The sequence below is a fragment of the Athene cunicularia genome, assembly GCF_003259725.1.
Source record: "Athene cunicularia isolate RWA chromosome 3 unlocalized genomic scaffold, athCun1 chr3_part1, whole genome shotgun sequence".
In the NCBI taxonomy this organism is placed as follows: Eukaryota; Metazoa; Chordata; class Aves; order Strigiformes; family Strigidae; genus Athene; species Athene cunicularia.
The window spans coordinates 58,879,776-58,897,138 of NW_020799097.1; the positions used below are offsets into that span (position 1 = coordinate 58,879,776).

Consider the following 17,363-nt stretch of genomic DNA (forward strand, 5'->3'; position numbering starts at 1 on the left):
ACTAATTTAATCAGTGGAGGGGTGCCCTTTGTATTCCCTTTGCAGTCTACAAGACCATGGAGGTTTAGTAGTAGACTTTAGGTCTTTATAATGACCATTTCCACATAAGACAAACATTAAAAATACAGCTGTTCAGGTGCTGCAGGGCTAGCATCCAGGTTGATTTGGCTACTTCCAATGCTCTTACAACCTGAACGCTGCAGTTGTCCCAAGGCCAAAAGACAAAGGTGCCAATGGTAGCACCTTCCATATGTCACTGCTGCTCCTTGTTTGGCACCTGGAGCCCTCTTCAGAGCACCTCAGCCCTAAGCTAAGCCTGACTATGTCTGTCTGGGGGTGAGCTGTATTGCACAGCTGTTCCTTCTTTACCCAAAGGAATTAGGCAGGCAAAGTGAAGGTAAGAAGCTTACTACAGCTAGTAAGAAACACAGGGACAAAAGTGTTTATAGCATGATTGTACAATCAGTACTATAGCACCTCAGCCCTTTGGGAGGGTGGATATACCTCATGGGCAGCACAGATTTGGACATTTTCTGGTCAGGCTGATCCATCTGAAACATCATCTGCTGCTCCCCAGATCCCATGGGGAGGATAGAGCATTACTCACAGCTTGCTAATCTGGCAACTCCACGTCAGGGTCACTGGAAAGAGGGAAGGGAGATGGAGACCTCTGTATCTGAGTCACCCTTTTTTGCCCAGCCCTCACCTTCCATGATAAAAGCCCTGCAGACACAAACACCTGGGTCACAAACCTTCACAATGTGTCTCTATTTTGGCATACATGCTCTTCTTATAATGACTGTTACCCTGAGTCCAGCAACTGCCACAGCACAAAGTGAAGAAGATGCCACTGGAGAAGCTGTTTATCCTCCTCTGTGGGACCTCGCCCCTGAAAAGCTGATGGATTTCCCAGTAAAGAACAACAAAATTATCATCAATGCTTGGAACTATCAAGAACGACTGGGAGTGTATAAGAACTTACTAAACTCTTCAGCCAAATATTTTACTGCCTTTGGATCCCAAAATTCTGGCAATATTCTCTGGGGATTACCGTTGCAGCATGGGTGGCAATTTCGTACAGGTATGAGTTATGTCCTTAAGCTGCTGGAACAACAAAGTGTTTACAGACCCACTTCGGGTCATCCTCTCCAAGGTTTCTGCCTTGCAAGCCCAGTATAGCCACAGACAGTGTAGATTTTGACATATTGAACTAAACTGTCAATTTGAAAAAGAAATCTTTGCCTTGCTGAGCAATAGCTATTAAACTTTCTAATAGGAAAATGGGACTGGTGAGAATCCAGAAGATCTGTGGTATAGATGGGCAGTATTTCAGTTATCTGAAAACCTTTGAAAAAAATATTCCCAGTTACTTCAGTTTATAGTAGGTAGATTTCAGGGCCTGCACTCTGCAGTGCTGTTCTTAGATTGTTAACTAATAAGCTTTCTTTTGTTGTTAATGTTATGATCTTCTGATGGTGGTTTGAGTTTAATTTCCAATACAGATTGTTGAAAGTCCACCTCACCATCTGAGAATTTGTTTTCATTTGTTATATTTGATCAGTTCAGGAGTAATATTATTTTCTAAATATGTATTTTTACAAAAATTAAAGTTTGTTCTGTTTGTTGGGACTGGGTTTGTTTGGTTTGGGTTTTTTTATTTATGTCCAAATTCTAATGCTGGTCTTTATCCAGGGCAGTCATTCTTGCTTGCTTGTTGGCCATGCCGGGGAAGCAGACACAGAAACACGTGTGAAAGGTCCCTTGAGGCTAAGGCTGCAATATCTTATCGAGGGCTTTATCAGAGAATGTGTTCTCCCACATGCTGCTTCACACAAAGCAGACAGTGAAGCTTTCCATTCAAAGCTAGAGTTGACTTGTCTTGTTCTAGCAACCAGGAGAGGTGGGAAAAAGGGAATAAGAGTCAGCAGTGTTTTCAGGAACTTGTGCCTGGTGGTAGCCAGACATAAGCAAATGCACCTGTCTGCCTGGTCTTTTCTTTATTGGTTGCAATCTGTAGTTTTGTGAGGTTGTGGTTTGGCTGAAGCTGTATGTTTAGAAGATGACAGAGGTGCTGCAGCTGTTGGTGAAGGAAGGCTGTGAGCATTTAGTCACACCTAGTGGAAAATTAACTCCTAAACCAAAACAAAGTAAAGGAGGTAGAAGCAAAATACAAGCAGGCAACTATCTGGCAAACAGACAGCAGCAAGGAGAATGTGACTGGAGTTTAGGCAAGCTCTTTTGTCTTTCCCTTCCTTATGTATAGGTAAAGAAAGAGAGATGAAGAGGATGGTTGGTGCAGCAGGATTGTTGACAGTGTGGCAGAGGCAAAGATGACTGGATGCAGAAGCAACACTTGAGTAGTGACCTGCTGGAAAAGATCTAGTTATGTAGTGTGACCTCATCCACGAAGTGAAGATGTGTCTGGTTGCAGTGACAGTTCCCAAACAGAGATGAGGGACATGGTAGGTGAGAGGAAGATTTGCATCTAGTTGCACAGACAGATAAAGACCTACCAAAAAGTCATAGGACTGGTCTTTAGACAAGGAGATATATTTTTTGAAATTACATGATCAGGTTAAAAAAATAGTAGAAGGAGAAATATCACATGGCTGGAAAGAGTTTTACAGTAAAAAACATGAGAAGTTGAGGGATAAATGGATAAGGGGTAAAGAAATACATAATTTTGGTGCATACAGTAGTGAGGCTAGCAACTGAATAAACCTAATCTAGATAGAGAGCTGGGCTAGATTACTGAGGAATGACTGAAGCATTTGTATATTGACACAACAAGCCTGGGCAGATAAAAGCAGGATTTGAGTTCATGATGCAAGACAGGAGATCCTTGAAAATACTAGAAAAATTGTTGAATTAACAATTCTGGTCATGAAATTTATGTTGCTGAGAAAATTTTTGTGTAGATATGGTCCTACATAAAGCATAAAGAGCAAGTGGAGCTGATATTTAGTAAGAGTGGTACAAAGATTTGCAATAATCTACTCAGGGGCATAACATTAAATCAGTAATTTGCCTAAATTTACTTACAGTAGAGACAATGGTGTTGAAACAGCATGTCTGATAGGAATGAGATTGTGGAAATAGAAATTGTCGCTTGGGAGATGGAGCTAAACTGAGAATCCTACCTACAGACTGAGGAAACTAGATAATTTCTACCCCCACTTGGAAGAACTGACATATAGAAGTACAAATCCAGAAAGATTCATGTGGTATTGTACATCCAAAGAGTGGAAAAGGTTGTACCTACACTTAAGAAGAAGGAAAAATGGGATAAGGACACAAAAATATTTATTTTTCTTACATCAGTAGTAGATGAGATGTTAGAATAAGTATAGAGAAAAAATATTTAAAGACACAGAGCTAAATAGGAAAAAGCATAAAGCACAGCTTACGTGAATCAAGGGTAGATTGTGTCAGACTAACTCGGTATCTTCTTTTATGATATAAGTGATTTTTTACTAAAGTCCAGAAATGCATTTCCTCCCTTTGTAAAATCAAAATATAGAATGAAAGTTTTTAATAACACTTTACAAAATAAGGATGAAGCAAGAAATTGCTGATCTGTTAAAGGAACAACTGAAGGAGAATTTAGTGACCAATGTTGCTAAGGGAATTCTACAGCTAAATGGAGGATCTCAGAGTTCTTCAATTATCATTCTTGAGAACAACTGCATTTAGCTTTTTTCATTATCAACCTTGCCGCAAAAAATAGTAGAGAAATCTTGCTGATGAGGTTGCACATAGTTGTTAATGACATACAGCTGGGAGGCACTATCAGTACAGAGAAAGGCAGAGACAGCTTCAGTAGACCTGAAGACTGAAACAGCAATCATGTGAAGCACAGGCAATAAGAGGGAGCAGAGACAAAACTGGAGTGTAGACCTAGAAGTGGGGTTAGTGCTTCCAGCTCCAAGTAGTTTGTACATATCTTATAATTACCATCAGTACTGCCTGGGACTCTTCATTTTCCCAGAACACCTAGGCTAGCAATCTTTGGTAAATCTCACATACAATTCTTAGGCAAGGTTTTGTCTTATTTTTCTACTTTTCCTTTATCCTTCCCATTCATCCCCTTTGCACATCAGGGAACTACTGCTGCCTATTTCTGACACCCTGTGTAGAATCATGGAAAAAAAAAAATCTGTAAATTTTAAAAAATATCATTTTTCATTAAAAAAAAAATCCCATTGAACTACATTCACCACCACTGCAAGTTCATGCTCTCATGCTCTTCTACTGAAAGACACCGGCTTCAGCAGCCAGCATGACCCAAAGCATAAACTCTGTCTAGTCAGCTAGAGAAAATAATTAGGATAATCTGTATGCACATGGTTCATGATCATCTCTTCTTCTCGAGTAAAAAGTATCAGAAAACTTGGTTTGATTTTTAAAGAATGGGATGAGGTTTAGTTCTAATCTGACAGAAATTACAGTCATTATTCACCTGACTTGTCAGAAAGTAAGCCCTCTGCAGGTCAGAGTTTGGGAGCTTCTGGAACAGCTCAGATCATTGGACTTGGCCATGGTAATTTCATGTCATGTACTTAAAGCAGACTTCCTGACTCACTACATGACTAATTACTGCATGATGTACATGTACATTATGCTTTCAGAAATTAGGCTGTTTCTCCGTGTAACATGCTTAAAGTAAAATATGCCTTACATGCTGTCATGAATAACTGCAAAATGTCTTGCATGTTTGCTACACCACAGATGCTTGAAAACCTTGCTAATCAGATACAACATCATTTACATGCTTAGCTTCACAGTAAGGCTGTCTTTGTATGTATCATTACACTGGAAGGAATTCTGTATCACATAACCCAATTAGGTGAGACAATTACAAGCACATTTATTTATGCTATTTTGCTCGTTAAGCAGCCCTCCTAAACTAGCAGCCCTGCATCTATTAGAAATGATGCATCAGCTATGCATGTGTTTATGTCCGTATGTGCATGTATATTTATATCTTCATAAAAATATCACTGCAATGTCCTACTTTCAGACAGTTCCATAAATTCTCAGAATACATTTACAGTGAGGAATAAATTGAATTGTAAAACACAATCAAATTACTATGCACTGCATGAAGTATTGACTGAGAAATTCAATACTCTAGGAACAGTAGTTTATGAAGCAAAACAACAGTAATTGTTCTGCTTCTTTGAGCAAAATTCTGCATGCTTTACTCCTATATTTTTTTCAACTCAGTGGGATTTCTTGTGGAAAAAAGATTGAGAAGTATTTGTTGTGTTCTTCCATTTGATTCAGGCAGATTAGCAGATCCTTCCCATGTGACTTCCTGTGGTTATGAAGGTGAAGACCTCCTGTGCATATCTGTAAGAAGCTGGTGGTCCTGTAAGTATATGGTATTACACTGTTCTTCAAAATATGATTAGTGTCCTAGAAGGCAATTTAGAATCCTTTTTCCCCTTAGACTTGTGTATTACAAAGTCATTTCAGTGTTACATAATTTTCCATCCAAAAGTTGCAGCAAGACATATAAGCACGAGTAAATGAAAGATAATTGACTTCGGTAAGTTATTTGAGGGAGGAAAAAAATGCATATTTTCAGCCTTAAAAATGTTTGATGGGTATCTATATCTGTAGACATTTGTAGAAATCACAGTTTTCAATTACTCCAGAGCAGAGTTGTTCAGTTTAAAAACTGAAGTTTAGTTCAAACTAAAACAGTGTGAGAATTCCTTGTGTCACCTTGGTGTCAGATACAAATCTGACAGGATGTTTCTGCCTTTGGTCGCACCTCCACAACTTCACTGTGTCCAGTAGTAGGCTACAGAGAATGAAATAAAGGGAGACTTTGTGCCCATGATATACAAATAACTTAATTATCTTCACTACAGTGACATTTATCCCACCGGGTTTCAGGTATTCAGCTAAAACTTGGTTAATACTTTGACCTGGTGTACATGAGCTACAAGGCAATTTTTGTTCACTTTAATGTTGGCTTTGGAGTTATAGTAGATTGAAATTCTGGTTTGGTTTTTTTTTTTTTTTTTCATTATTCTAGTAAGTAGCAACTAACTGAAGATAGTGACAAAGAGAGAAGTGTACAGATCTGAATTTCCACTGTCAATGCCCCTGACATTTTCAGTGCTTTCCTCAATTTCTCTAAAAATACACATCCAGATAATTCAATCTTTCCAAAAATGGAAACATCCAAAATTCCTGGATGCTTTTGATAATTCAGGCCATTCATATGTTGCCCTGTTGAACTGGAAGGATCAAGTTAATACATGGTTTCTCTTAGCCTGAGAGACACAAGAATTTAATTTGTAAAAATATATATCATAGGTGTAACAGGAGAATGGGTCTATCCATTACACCTAAGTACATATGTATTGCAGGAATCAGTGTCTTCTCAATGATGGTAGTATCAGATTTAAAATCACCTTTGCAGTAGGCAGTGCAGAGAAAAGACACAGTGACCAACTCTACTGCAGGATCAGCTGTGAGCTAACTCAGCCATATGTGCTGTTGGCATCACTCCTGATAGATGTGGCAGAGCACCTTATCCTCCTGTGGGACATAAGGGTAAGTCCACTGCCAGGATCATGGGAGAAATAATAGTGTGTGAGACAGGATCCTATAACCATGTTTTTACATAGAAAGGATAAAATGTTATTTCCACTTCTGTCTAAGAGCTTTGCAGAAGAGGAAAGGAGGGAATCTGGAATGCCACATGCAACTCAAGGGTATACATTTATTGTTGCGCAGGGTAGCCCAGTGAATAAGACTTGTAGCATCAATAGAAAAAGCACCCATACTACAGTTCTCCCTGTCTCAAGTTCAAGAACATGTGCCTATTCCCCTCTGGTATTTTTACATCCAGTGTCTATATAGAAACAGTCTCCTCATACAACAATGCATACCTGGATTTCTGCAGAGTTCATTTTACAAAGCTAATTTTTTCTAAGCCCATGAAAAAATTTAAATAACCATTATATTTTGTCCTTTGATTAATCAAAAATAATAAATTAATTTGCCTACACAAATTGAATACGTCCAAATAGAATCCCCCAAATAGTGATTTTGCTTCCATTGTTCAAAACCTGAATGAACAGATTATTTAAAGAAAAAAGATTCACTTTATCTCTAATTTGAGTCAAAGTCAGTATTTTTAGATCATGTTTTCTGAAGCTGGAACTCCGACTCTTTTAGAGAGTTTATCTTCTATTTTTAAAGAAATGGAACTGACAGATAGGGTGGAGGGAAGAAAGACAGGACCAACCTATAGATTACAATCACTACTTATATCTGAAAGCAATAAAATGATGGAAATATTTTTCTTTGTAAGGAGGTAAAAGGCCCTGTAAGTCCTCCAGTTTAAATATTCTTTTCCTTCTGAGGGATGGGAAAGTCTCATGTTCTTTTTCCTGTAGCACTTTTTCCCTTCATCAGTTCTGTCCCTTGCTCCCTCATCTTCCCTACTGTCCTGTCACAAGTGTCCCTTCCCACCAGACCTGATGGCAGTTTTTAGCACACAGCTCTGTCCCTTCCTTGTCACATGAATACTTTGTTGTAGAGGCCCTTTGAATGAAGCTTCTGCCTGTGAGCCAGCAATTAAATGTATATGTCTTCAAGTGAACAAAGGCATAAGCACAGAGTAAATTTAAAATGTAAATTTAAAGTAAAACTGAAGCTCACTGTGATACTCATCCCAACTTCAGTTTCCCATCTCTGTGGGTGGCTAGGACTAGATGCTCAGTGGGAAGCTGTCCCATGCAGTGACAAGCAGCAAGGGTCAACGCATAGCCCTGTGCAAGCTGGGGACCTTCCTGGAGTAGAAACCACTACCTTTATTTTCTCAGTGTTTGCATTCCTACTCTTCACTTACTTCTAAACTCTGCACGTTTGCTTGATAACAATTTTGTTGCCTCTAAATATGTATAAACTCAGCTTTGATTTACCCTATTGTAGCAGGAGCAAGAAAAAAGTCTTTCAGACTGCGCAGAAATGTCTTTTACTGTTCAGAGGATGGAAATGTAGGCCTTCAGGGCAGCTCTCTCTGGCATGAGTAGTCATATGAAGCCAGAAATGAGCTTAAACCAGACACATTTAATGCACCCCAAGGTGTATGAGATCTCCATGCTTAAGAACGTCAGCCCTTTTTGCCTGGAATAATATTCAGTATAGTCTTTTCCTGCATTGTTTTCAGCCCTACAAGCCACCAAAGCAGGTACAAATATGTAATATATACAAGCTCACTTAAAAGAATGTAAGTACTTTCTAACATGAAATCCAATTTTCAACGCTTCTCATTAAAATAGTGAACAAGGAACAAGGCCCAGCTTAGCAATGACTAGCAGTGCGACACCGTCTTCTTATCAGGGGAGACTTTTCCTTTGCTTTTCTAACTGTCCATATAGTTCCTCCTGAATTAGCAGTCAGGCCCACATACAGGAGGTAGAACAATGGTTTCCCATGAGTAGGACAGGAGTATGTGGTAGGTGGTCAGGTTTTGATGGTTTTAGACCTTGCTGCTGAGACTGTGTACAAAATACATGGGCAGTGCTTGGCCCTGAGACCAAGCATGAGCAAATGACTTCTCAGCGCAACATGTCAGGACCACCCACCCAAGAGGGAGAACAACTGGTCTCCAGGCTCTTCTTGACTGGAAGTTATTAAATTTTATTTCTACAAAGACAACTCAATTAAAAGGACAATTTAAAATCCTCCTTTCAAATGAGGAATATCAAATAGCTCTACAGGCACTCTCACTGGAGCTGAGGTTCAGCACAGGTGAGAACTGAACCTGGGTTTCCTACATGCTGGGTCTGACTGCTTCAATTTATGAATCAGACCAAATGAAGCTGTCAACATAAAATAAATCAAAGCAAACAAACAGAAGTAATTTCCAAAAAAATCTTCAGTAAGTGAAATCTTTTTTAAAAGCAAAATTATTATTATTTTCCAGTAAAATATCACCAGTTTGCCTTTTCCTTTCTTATATGCCTAGGATGCATAGAACAGGATTTTTTAAAATTAAAACAATATTCATGGGGTACCCCTTACTCTTTCTGTACTTAGCTTACAAGTAATGTTTGAGAGACTTTTGATGTCCTGTCCATGACAATCTATAAAGATCTTTTTTCAGCTCTTTGTACTTTCCTGTAAAATATAGCACGCTGTCAGCTCATGCAAAGCTATTAAAGCACAATATAAACATGAATATTACAAATCATACCTAAATTGATGCAGATGGCATCATCCGTGCATTTCAGTACATGTATCCCATTGTTGAACACAGCTGTATCAGTGGCAATTTGAAATGGTTGCATTTAGTATGAGAGAGTGTTCATTTCTCTATGTGGGAATTTTTCATTTGCTTGTGATTCTCCTTTTTAATTATTGTTACAGGTATTAATTACTATCTGGCTGTCATACCCTTTCTGGGGGCAGTGGAGGCTGGCCTCTTTGGGCAGCTGCAGTATGAGATAGAAATATTGCCACCAGAGAAGAGAAGAGCTGATTTCTGCTATAGTGTTGCCAACTGCCGGTCTCGCATACCCAAGCTCATGGATGACTGGAAGGCCTATTTTGAAGTAAATAATTTTACTTTTTTTTTTTTTTTTCTTAGTTTGCCGGAAATAATACCAGAATATTATCTTTAAAAACTATTATTACTGTTATTTGTAAGATTCAGAGATCTTGGTTTGCTTTCAATAACAGCTTGATGTAAAAGTAACAAGCAGGAAAAATGAAAAGCACAACGTAGTGAATCAGAGGTAAGAAGGCCAGGAATTTTACAGGTTATGGATTTTTTTCCTTCCTTTAAGATAATTGTCTATTTTCTAGCCTGACCCAAGAGACTCTTTTGTTAAAAGTTATATTTGTATTCTTCCCATACTGCTTATATTAGCAATGCAAAATAAACATATGAAATAGAACATTACCCTTGAGAAATGGCCTTGAGTTGGTTTTATAAGGTTCATTTATTCATTTAAACATCTAAAAAACTGAAAATGATGAAACTTCATTCAGAAGGACCCTGATTTGTGCAAGGAGATAGTCTCTTTCCTCCTCATTCATCTGTTCCCTAATCCCAAATATGACAATATTACTTACTTCAGAGATTCGATAACTATTTTTATAGATAAAATCTTATAATTAACATTTTTTGTTGGTAGTCAGATCATAGAATCATAGAATGGCTTGGGTTGGAAGGGACCTTAGAAGATCATCTGGTTCCAACCCCCCTGCCATGGACAGGGACACCTTCCACTAGCCCAGGCTGATCAAAGCCCTGAACAACCTGGCCTGGAACACTGCCAGGGAGGGGGCAGCCACAGCTTCTCTGGGCAACCTGTTCCAGTGTCTCACCACCCTCACAGCAAAAAATTCCTTATATCGAATCTGAATCTACCCTCTTTCAGTTTAAAACCATTACTCCTCATCCTATCCCTACACTCCCTGATGAAGAGTCCCTCCCCATCTTTCCTGTAGCCCCCTTTAAGTACTGGAAGGCCGCTATAAGGTCTCCCTGGAGCCTTCTGTTCTCCAGGCTGAACAACCCCAACTCTCAGACTGTCCTCATAAGGGAGATGCTCCCGCCCCCTGATCATCTTCATGGCCTCCTCTGGACCCAGTTGAGCAAGCCCTTATCCTTCTTATGTTGGGGGCCCCTGAGCTGGACACAGGACTCCAGGTGGGGTCTCACAAGAGCAGACTAGGGGGGGAGAATCACCTCGCTCAAGCTGCTGGTCACACTTCTCCTGATGCAGCCCAGGACACGGTTGGCTTTCTGGGCTGAGAGCACACATTGCTGGCTCATACTGTTTTCCATCCACTAATAGCCCCAAGTCCTTCTCTGCAGGGCTGCTCTCAGTCCACTCATTGCCCAGCCTGTATTTGTGCTTGGGATTGCCCTGACCCATGTGCATGGCCCATGTTGCCCTTGTTGAACTTGATGAGATTTGCATGGTCCCACCTCTCAAGCCTGTTAAGGTCCCTCTGGGTGGCATCTCCCTTCCCTCCAGTGTGTCAACCTCACCACACAGCTTGGTGTCATTGCTGAGGGTGCACTCAATGCCACTGTCCATATCTCCAACATGTTAAACAGTGCCGGTCCCAGCACTGACCCCTGAGGAATACAGCTTGTCCGTGCTCTCCACTTGGACATCAAGCCGTTGCTTTGAGCCATCCAGCCAATTCCTTATCCACTGTGTGGTCCATCCATCAAATCCATGTCTCTCCAATTTAGAGACAAGGATCTCATGTGGGACAGTGTCAAATGCTTTGCACAAGTTCAGGGAGATGACATCAGTTGTTCTTCACTTGTCCAACAACACTGTAACCCTGTCTTAGAAGACCACCAAATCTGACAGGCACAAAATGCCCTTAGTGAAGCCATGTTGGCTGCCACCTATCACCTCCTTATTTGCCATGTGCCCTATCATACATTCCAGGAGGGTTCGCTCCATGTTCTTATTGGGCACAGAGATGAGACTGACTGGCCTGTAGTTTTCTGGGTGTTCTCTATTTCCCTTTTTAAAAATTGGGGTTATCTTTCCCCTTTATCAGTCAGCAGGAACTTCACCAGACTGCCACAGTTTCTCAAATATGATGGATAGTGGCTGAGCCACTTCATCCATCAGTTCCTTCAGGACCCTTGGCTGCATCTCATCAGGTCTTCATGGTTTCTGCACCTTCAAGCTCCTTACATGGTCTTGAACCATCTTCTCCTACAGTGAGACAATCAAATTATTGATAATATAAGAAAATTTAAACCATAAGTCCCTCTTGGCAACTGTTAGTGAAGGTGGAGGTTTTAGGAGCAAGACTGGATTTGTTTTCTTAAGACTATTTTTCCTAAGCAGTATGTTTCAGAAGTTATTATAGCAGATTTACTCATCAAATAGTAATGGTAATAACCATTAAGGATAATTTTCTTACTTTCTGAAAATCTTCAGAAAGTTGTAGCTGAAAGAGTATAAACAGGTTTTCAGGGAATCCAATATTTTAACACAGAAGTTTCCATGGCACTCAGATGCTAAAGTCCACTGAATTATTGTAGAAGAATACCTAAATTATGTGGATAAAACCCTCATTCTGTTGAAGGCAAAGAACTACAACTCCTATTAATTTCAGTGGGGATATGTATTTACTTTATAAATCTATATTAATCATCTTTTTGTCCCTATATCAGACATTATAATTACTTGCAAAGTAGCACATTCTAACTACTCAAAAGCTAATTTCCTTAGCTTACAAACTTACTATTTTGTGAGGTATATGCATGTCTAAAAAATCCATTGGGTTTAAAACTCTCCCCTGTTTCTCTGACTTTTTTCCTCCCTGTTGCTGCAGTATCTGATATCTACAGAATACAAAGCCATGAGCCCTGCAACCTCCTCCTTCAAACTGGATCATGCCCTTCACCTCATGTGGAAGGCACACATCGCCTCCATTGCTTACGCGTTGCCCAAGTTCCAGGACAGGTATGGGGATGAGAGATGGCCAAGGAGGATCTTCCCACCTGCATGCCTTTTTGGAAGGATAGTATCACAAGAAAGCCTGCATGAGCTTTCTTACTTTAGGCCTCTAGTTTTTAGTCTCTGCTCTTCCTTTTGCTCTCTTGGAACATGGGATGACCAGCAAGAGATCACTGCCCAGGCTATGATAGGTGGGGAGGCTGTGGGCTTAAAATGAGATGCTGATTCCTCTCTGGGAGCCAGCGCCTTAGTCAGGAGCTGTGTTTAGTCTGGGCAGAGGCAGTGATGACAGGAAAAATTAGGTGTGAGATGCTGAAGGAGGCTTTAAGTCCCTGGCACAGAGATCACTCAGGTTTTCATACTGAACAAAACACATTTGGGATATATGATTGACTAACATGTTCTATAGGGAATTTCAATTATCAGTTACACTTTTCTTTTTATCTCTTTCAGATTAAAATATCTCTCTGATCCAGAAGCAAATTTTGGTGAAGCCTGGGCTGATTCTGTAGATTTCATTGCAGCCACACACTTCACTACAGATTTACTGACCACAAATAACTTCCAAGCTTTCCTGCCCCAGAGGATGCTCGTTGAAGGAGATGTCGTCCCATCCATTAGTGACTTCAGTCCACAGCAAAACAGAGTCCTGCTTTCAATGAGCACTCTTCACAAAGCTAATCAATTAACAGGTAGGAGCCTGACCTACAAATGTCTGTAGTCCATAGATATTTAATGCCTTGTTCTCTTTCTCTATACCTTTCTCCATATGAGCACAGTGATTTTTGGTATAAAATAGTATAAACACTTCCTAGAGATAAAACAGTACAGCTAAAAATACAACTATAAGCAAACAAAACACAAGACACCAAATGCAGCGATGGGATAACACTGATGATATGCAGTGAAGTTTTCACATGAGATGAATGAATTGTTTGTTGGAGCAGATTATCTTACTTTTTTTTTACTCCAGTTTTCGCAGGAACTTTAAAAACACAGACAATATTTTGTGTTTCATCAGTTAAATCTGGAACCATGAAAGCTGTAAATGAAGTTCTGTGATTTTGTGAAGCTGTTAGATCAGCTGAGGTCATTACAAAAATGACATGAACAACAATCTGTGTGTCCACACGTATTCTAGTTTTGTTTTTTTGGTTTTGTCTCAATCCTTGATTTAACAGAGAATATCATCTGTCCCAGCAAAACTGTATTCTTAGTCAATGCTGGCTTCATCACGTTCACTAAAATAAGTTGTGCATCACCATCCAGCGGTGACACTCAGAATTACACTCTTCTGAGGTTCATTCGTAGATACTGCTGTATTGGATGTTTTTGTTTGACCTTTGTGAAGGAACGTTACTTTGAATTTTTAAATGAAAATACAATATTGAAAATACACTGAAAGACTAGCATCCAGACCTATGGCATTTGTTTTGTGATCCTCTTCTCCTGTCCATAGATTTCAGTGAAAATTCTCTCACTAGTAGTATTTGTAGCTGAAAAAAAGATGTGTGATGATATTCTTTGTTACAGAAGAGCATCCTCACATCACAGAGTGCTCCCCTCACACCTTCCACATAGAATTATTCCTCGAAGTCTGAATAAGAATCTTAACAGCTCTATCCCAAGCCTTGTAGTCTATGCCCACAGTTGACCTACCTCCAGGAGGGGAGGGGGGCACAGCAAGGAAAAGCTCAACCAGAAGGGCAGCAAGGAGGGAGTAGAGCACCAGGGCAACAGAGCAGATGAGGGCAGCTCTGGAGGGAGAAAGGAACAGAGGCATGGATGCTGAACATGGTAGAGGGAAGGAAAGAGGGCTGAAGACACTTCATGCAGTTGAAGTCATAATGAAGTCCATAGCTGAAATCCCTCGTTTTGCAGGTGGGAGATTTCCCTGACTCTGCTTTTAAGGGATGGGCTTTGCATTCAGCTGAGAGTTAAATGCCAGATAACTCAAACTGGTGACTGCCTTGTTTATCAGAAAAGGAGCTTTAAACTAAGTTCGACTTGGGTCTGGATCCACAGCCTCAGTGGGGACCTGAAACACTAGATCTTATTGTTGCAAAACTTGGACGACAAAATGTGACATACTGTTTCTGTAGAGTTAAATCCCTCAAACTTGTAAATGCATTCTGTGAGATGTAGATTCCTCTTCCAGTGCTGCAATCTTCAATAGCAGATAGAGGGTCTCAGTACCTCTCAGGACAGGATCCTGTCCAACTCAGCACGAGATTTGATTTCTTGATTCAGAGGTTGATTATTTACCTTTAGCTCCCTCTGCCAGTCCAGCGGGGACCTGTACTGAGAGAGTGCTGTGCTACCTCTAAAACTTCTCAACTCATGAACAGTCAGAAGCTTTATTTTTATGCTCTGACCCTCACCAATATCCAAAGGCAGAACAGCAGATGCTTTGTGATTCGAGATCTTTTCTGCTGTCCTCATGTTTCGTGTAGTCCTCCTGTGGTCCACCTAGGCAAGAGGATCATTTGCTGCCTTCTCTTAACTCCTCACCTCCCTTGTACAATACTGTGCAAAATCAATTCTTCACTGTTGACAGTTTAATACAAAAGGATGTTTAGCAGGAGAATAAACTCCTCTTGGTTTTCTAGTAGATTTTTTTTACCCTAACATTTTCTCTGTGGACCCTTTATCCATCATAAATATCATCAGTGAGAGGAGTGGAGAGCAGGCAATGACTATCCTGCAAACTGGTGCGAATGCTGGACTGCTCATTGCCTGGATTAAAGTATCAGGATCATTTTCTTCTTTAGCTTGAGGCCTCAGTTAGCAGAAGTGCAAATTCTTGGTTGCTTTCAGAGTAAAAACAATGATGTGTATAATTATGACTACCAGGCCACTGCTTCATAAGCCACGAAGCTATGTGCATTTGCAGAACAAGACCTTAACATGTGTCTTAAATCATTTTGACTTGCAACCCTGGTGACAAGGGAACAAGACCAGTTGTCTATCAATACAAAGGATTCTGAGCTGAATGAATGTCCTGCATCTCCCTACACAGCTGTAGGCAGTTATTACCCCATTGGCACACTCCAGCTTTGTCTACATTTCCCTGTCCATGGGAGAGTGATGGGTGTTTGTTGCCAGACGTGTGCTTCATCCCTGGTGTGCCGTGAGCTACATGGGCTCCATGTTAATTTGACCATGTCACGTTGTGTTTCCTTCCAAGGAGGACTGCTGCTGAAGCTCTGGCAAAAGGTAATGTCTACTGAAGCAAGAAGAAAAATGGGCCGCAAACTGATTGAATGCTTGGTTTCCGGCAAGAAGTTTGACCCAGTGGAAATATATAATGATTTGAAAGAAGCGGACTTGACAGTGCCCCGTTTCTTGAGAAAAAACAGTTCCAACATTGATTGATTTAATCTTTTATCAGATATGGATCTGGTAATCTGGCCTTGGTAATTTCTTACAGCAGGATTTCCTGAGTAGCCATGTGTGCATCTGTCTCATATTGAATCAATATTTTTATCCTTAATTTTCCTAATTATTTCATTTGTCTAACTCATTTCCTTATAAATAAAATGACTCACAGAATTTTTTTTTTTTTTAATTTTATAAATAATGTATCATTACTGGAGACAAAATTAAATAAAGACAAATTATATTCTGTTCCAGACTGTTTTTTTCCCTGTGTACAGGGATCCCACCAGATATTTAATTACTCGGCTCCTTGATGGTCTAACAGATGATCATCCAAAACTTTTCTTTGAAGTTCTGATCCAAAACCAGTGCCCTGACTGCTTCTCACAGAAGCTGTTATTTTGCAGACCAGCTGCAATCAAATTTGAAGCTTTCAGTCTTATCAGATTAAAAGCTTGAGTACAGATGGATTCCCTCAGAATGCTGCTTTGCAGTGAGGAAAGACTTTATGTGGTACCGTGGAGCCAGTCCTGAGAAAAGTCCTGAAGCAAATGAGCTTATTCTGTAGGAGTTCTTACATGACCAACAGAGATTTCTGTTATTTGATTCATTTCACTTACCTCAAGAAAACATTGATCTATCTACCAATTTATGTGATTACATAGTCTGCATAGCCACAGGTTGCTTTTCCATTCCCTCATGTCTAATGCTTCTTGTTGCAGTGTGTCATATGTCAGATTTGATTACTGAGGAAGAGATGCATTCACACCGCTTGCACTCCCAATGCCTGGTGTGTTCAGACCCAAGTGCTGATCCAAGTCTTGGGATCAGAGGTTGTGAAGAAGTGGGACAGGTGTCCTGCAGGCAGACAGGGGTTGAAGTTTCTTAGGAAATCTGCTGACTTGGATCCTCAATCCTTATGAAAACTTCCCCTGGAAAACAGTCATGACTGGATCTCCCTTTCCATGGTGGAGAGCAGGGGATGGCCACTGCCTATCAGATTATAGCTTGCACTACAGCATAGTTAAAAATAACACAAGCCTTAAACTCATAATTCAAAATGAAAGCAAGCAGCTTTGCTTTGTCACCATTTTAGGTCTGCCTCACAGACCTAACATCTCGGTAACCCTGTCCCATATTCCTTGCTCAGGAGAAAGGCATGTGCCACTGACTCTTCTGCTGCAGCACAGTATCACTCTGTTGAGCTCACATACTACTTTTTGTTTGTAACTATTGCAGTGATAGCCTTTCTGACACATGTACAACAGTCAAAGGTTTTCCACGGGTGTTAGGGGTGAATTTTGGACTTTTTCCCCAGCACCAGAGTGGCTGAAAGAAACTCTCTCAGCCTTGGTGGCCGCTGAGCCAGGGCCCTTCCTGCAGGGACCCTCCAGCCGGCACTTTCCAAGGTGGGAGCATGGTGCCAGGGAGTGGGGGCAGCCTGTGGCTGCAGCTGTGGCTGATGGGTGTCCCTGCGCCTACACCCTCCCTGTCTCTTCTTGGTGCTAGTCATGC

The 17,363-nt window shown here is 40.5% G+C and overlaps 1 protein-coding gene across 1 annotated transcript; it reads left to right on the top strand.

Moving 5' to 3' along the window:
* The first annotated feature begins 759 nt into the window (after positions 1-759).
* C3H6orf58 (chromosome 3 C6orf58 homolog) lies at positions 760-15,845 on the top strand. Its single transcript, XM_026844533.1, has 6 exons — positions 760-1,081; positions 5,287-5,373; positions 9,397-9,581; positions 12,346-12,476; positions 12,924-13,162; positions 15,658-15,845. The coding sequence occupies exons 1-6, from the start codon at positions 760-762 to the stop codon at positions 15,843-15,845; spliced, it is 1,152 nt and encodes a 383-aa protein (XP_026700334.1).
* The last annotated feature ends 1,518 nt before the right edge of the window (positions 15,846-17,363 follow it).

Excerpts from the sequence above, each read along its gene's own strand:
- C3H6orf58 (XM_026844533.1), top strand. The coding sequence starts at position 760 with ATGTGTCTCTATTTTGGCATACATGCTCTTCTTATAATGACTGTTACC. Across the intron at positions 9,582-12,345 it reads ACTGGAAGGCCTATTTTGAA|TATCTGATATCTACAGAATA; the intron begins GTAAATAATTTT and ends CTGTTGCTGCAG. Across the intron at positions 12,477-12,923 it reads TTGCCCAAGTTCCAGGACAG|ATTAAAATATCTCTCTGATC; the intron begins GTATGGGGATGA and ends TATCTCTTTCAG.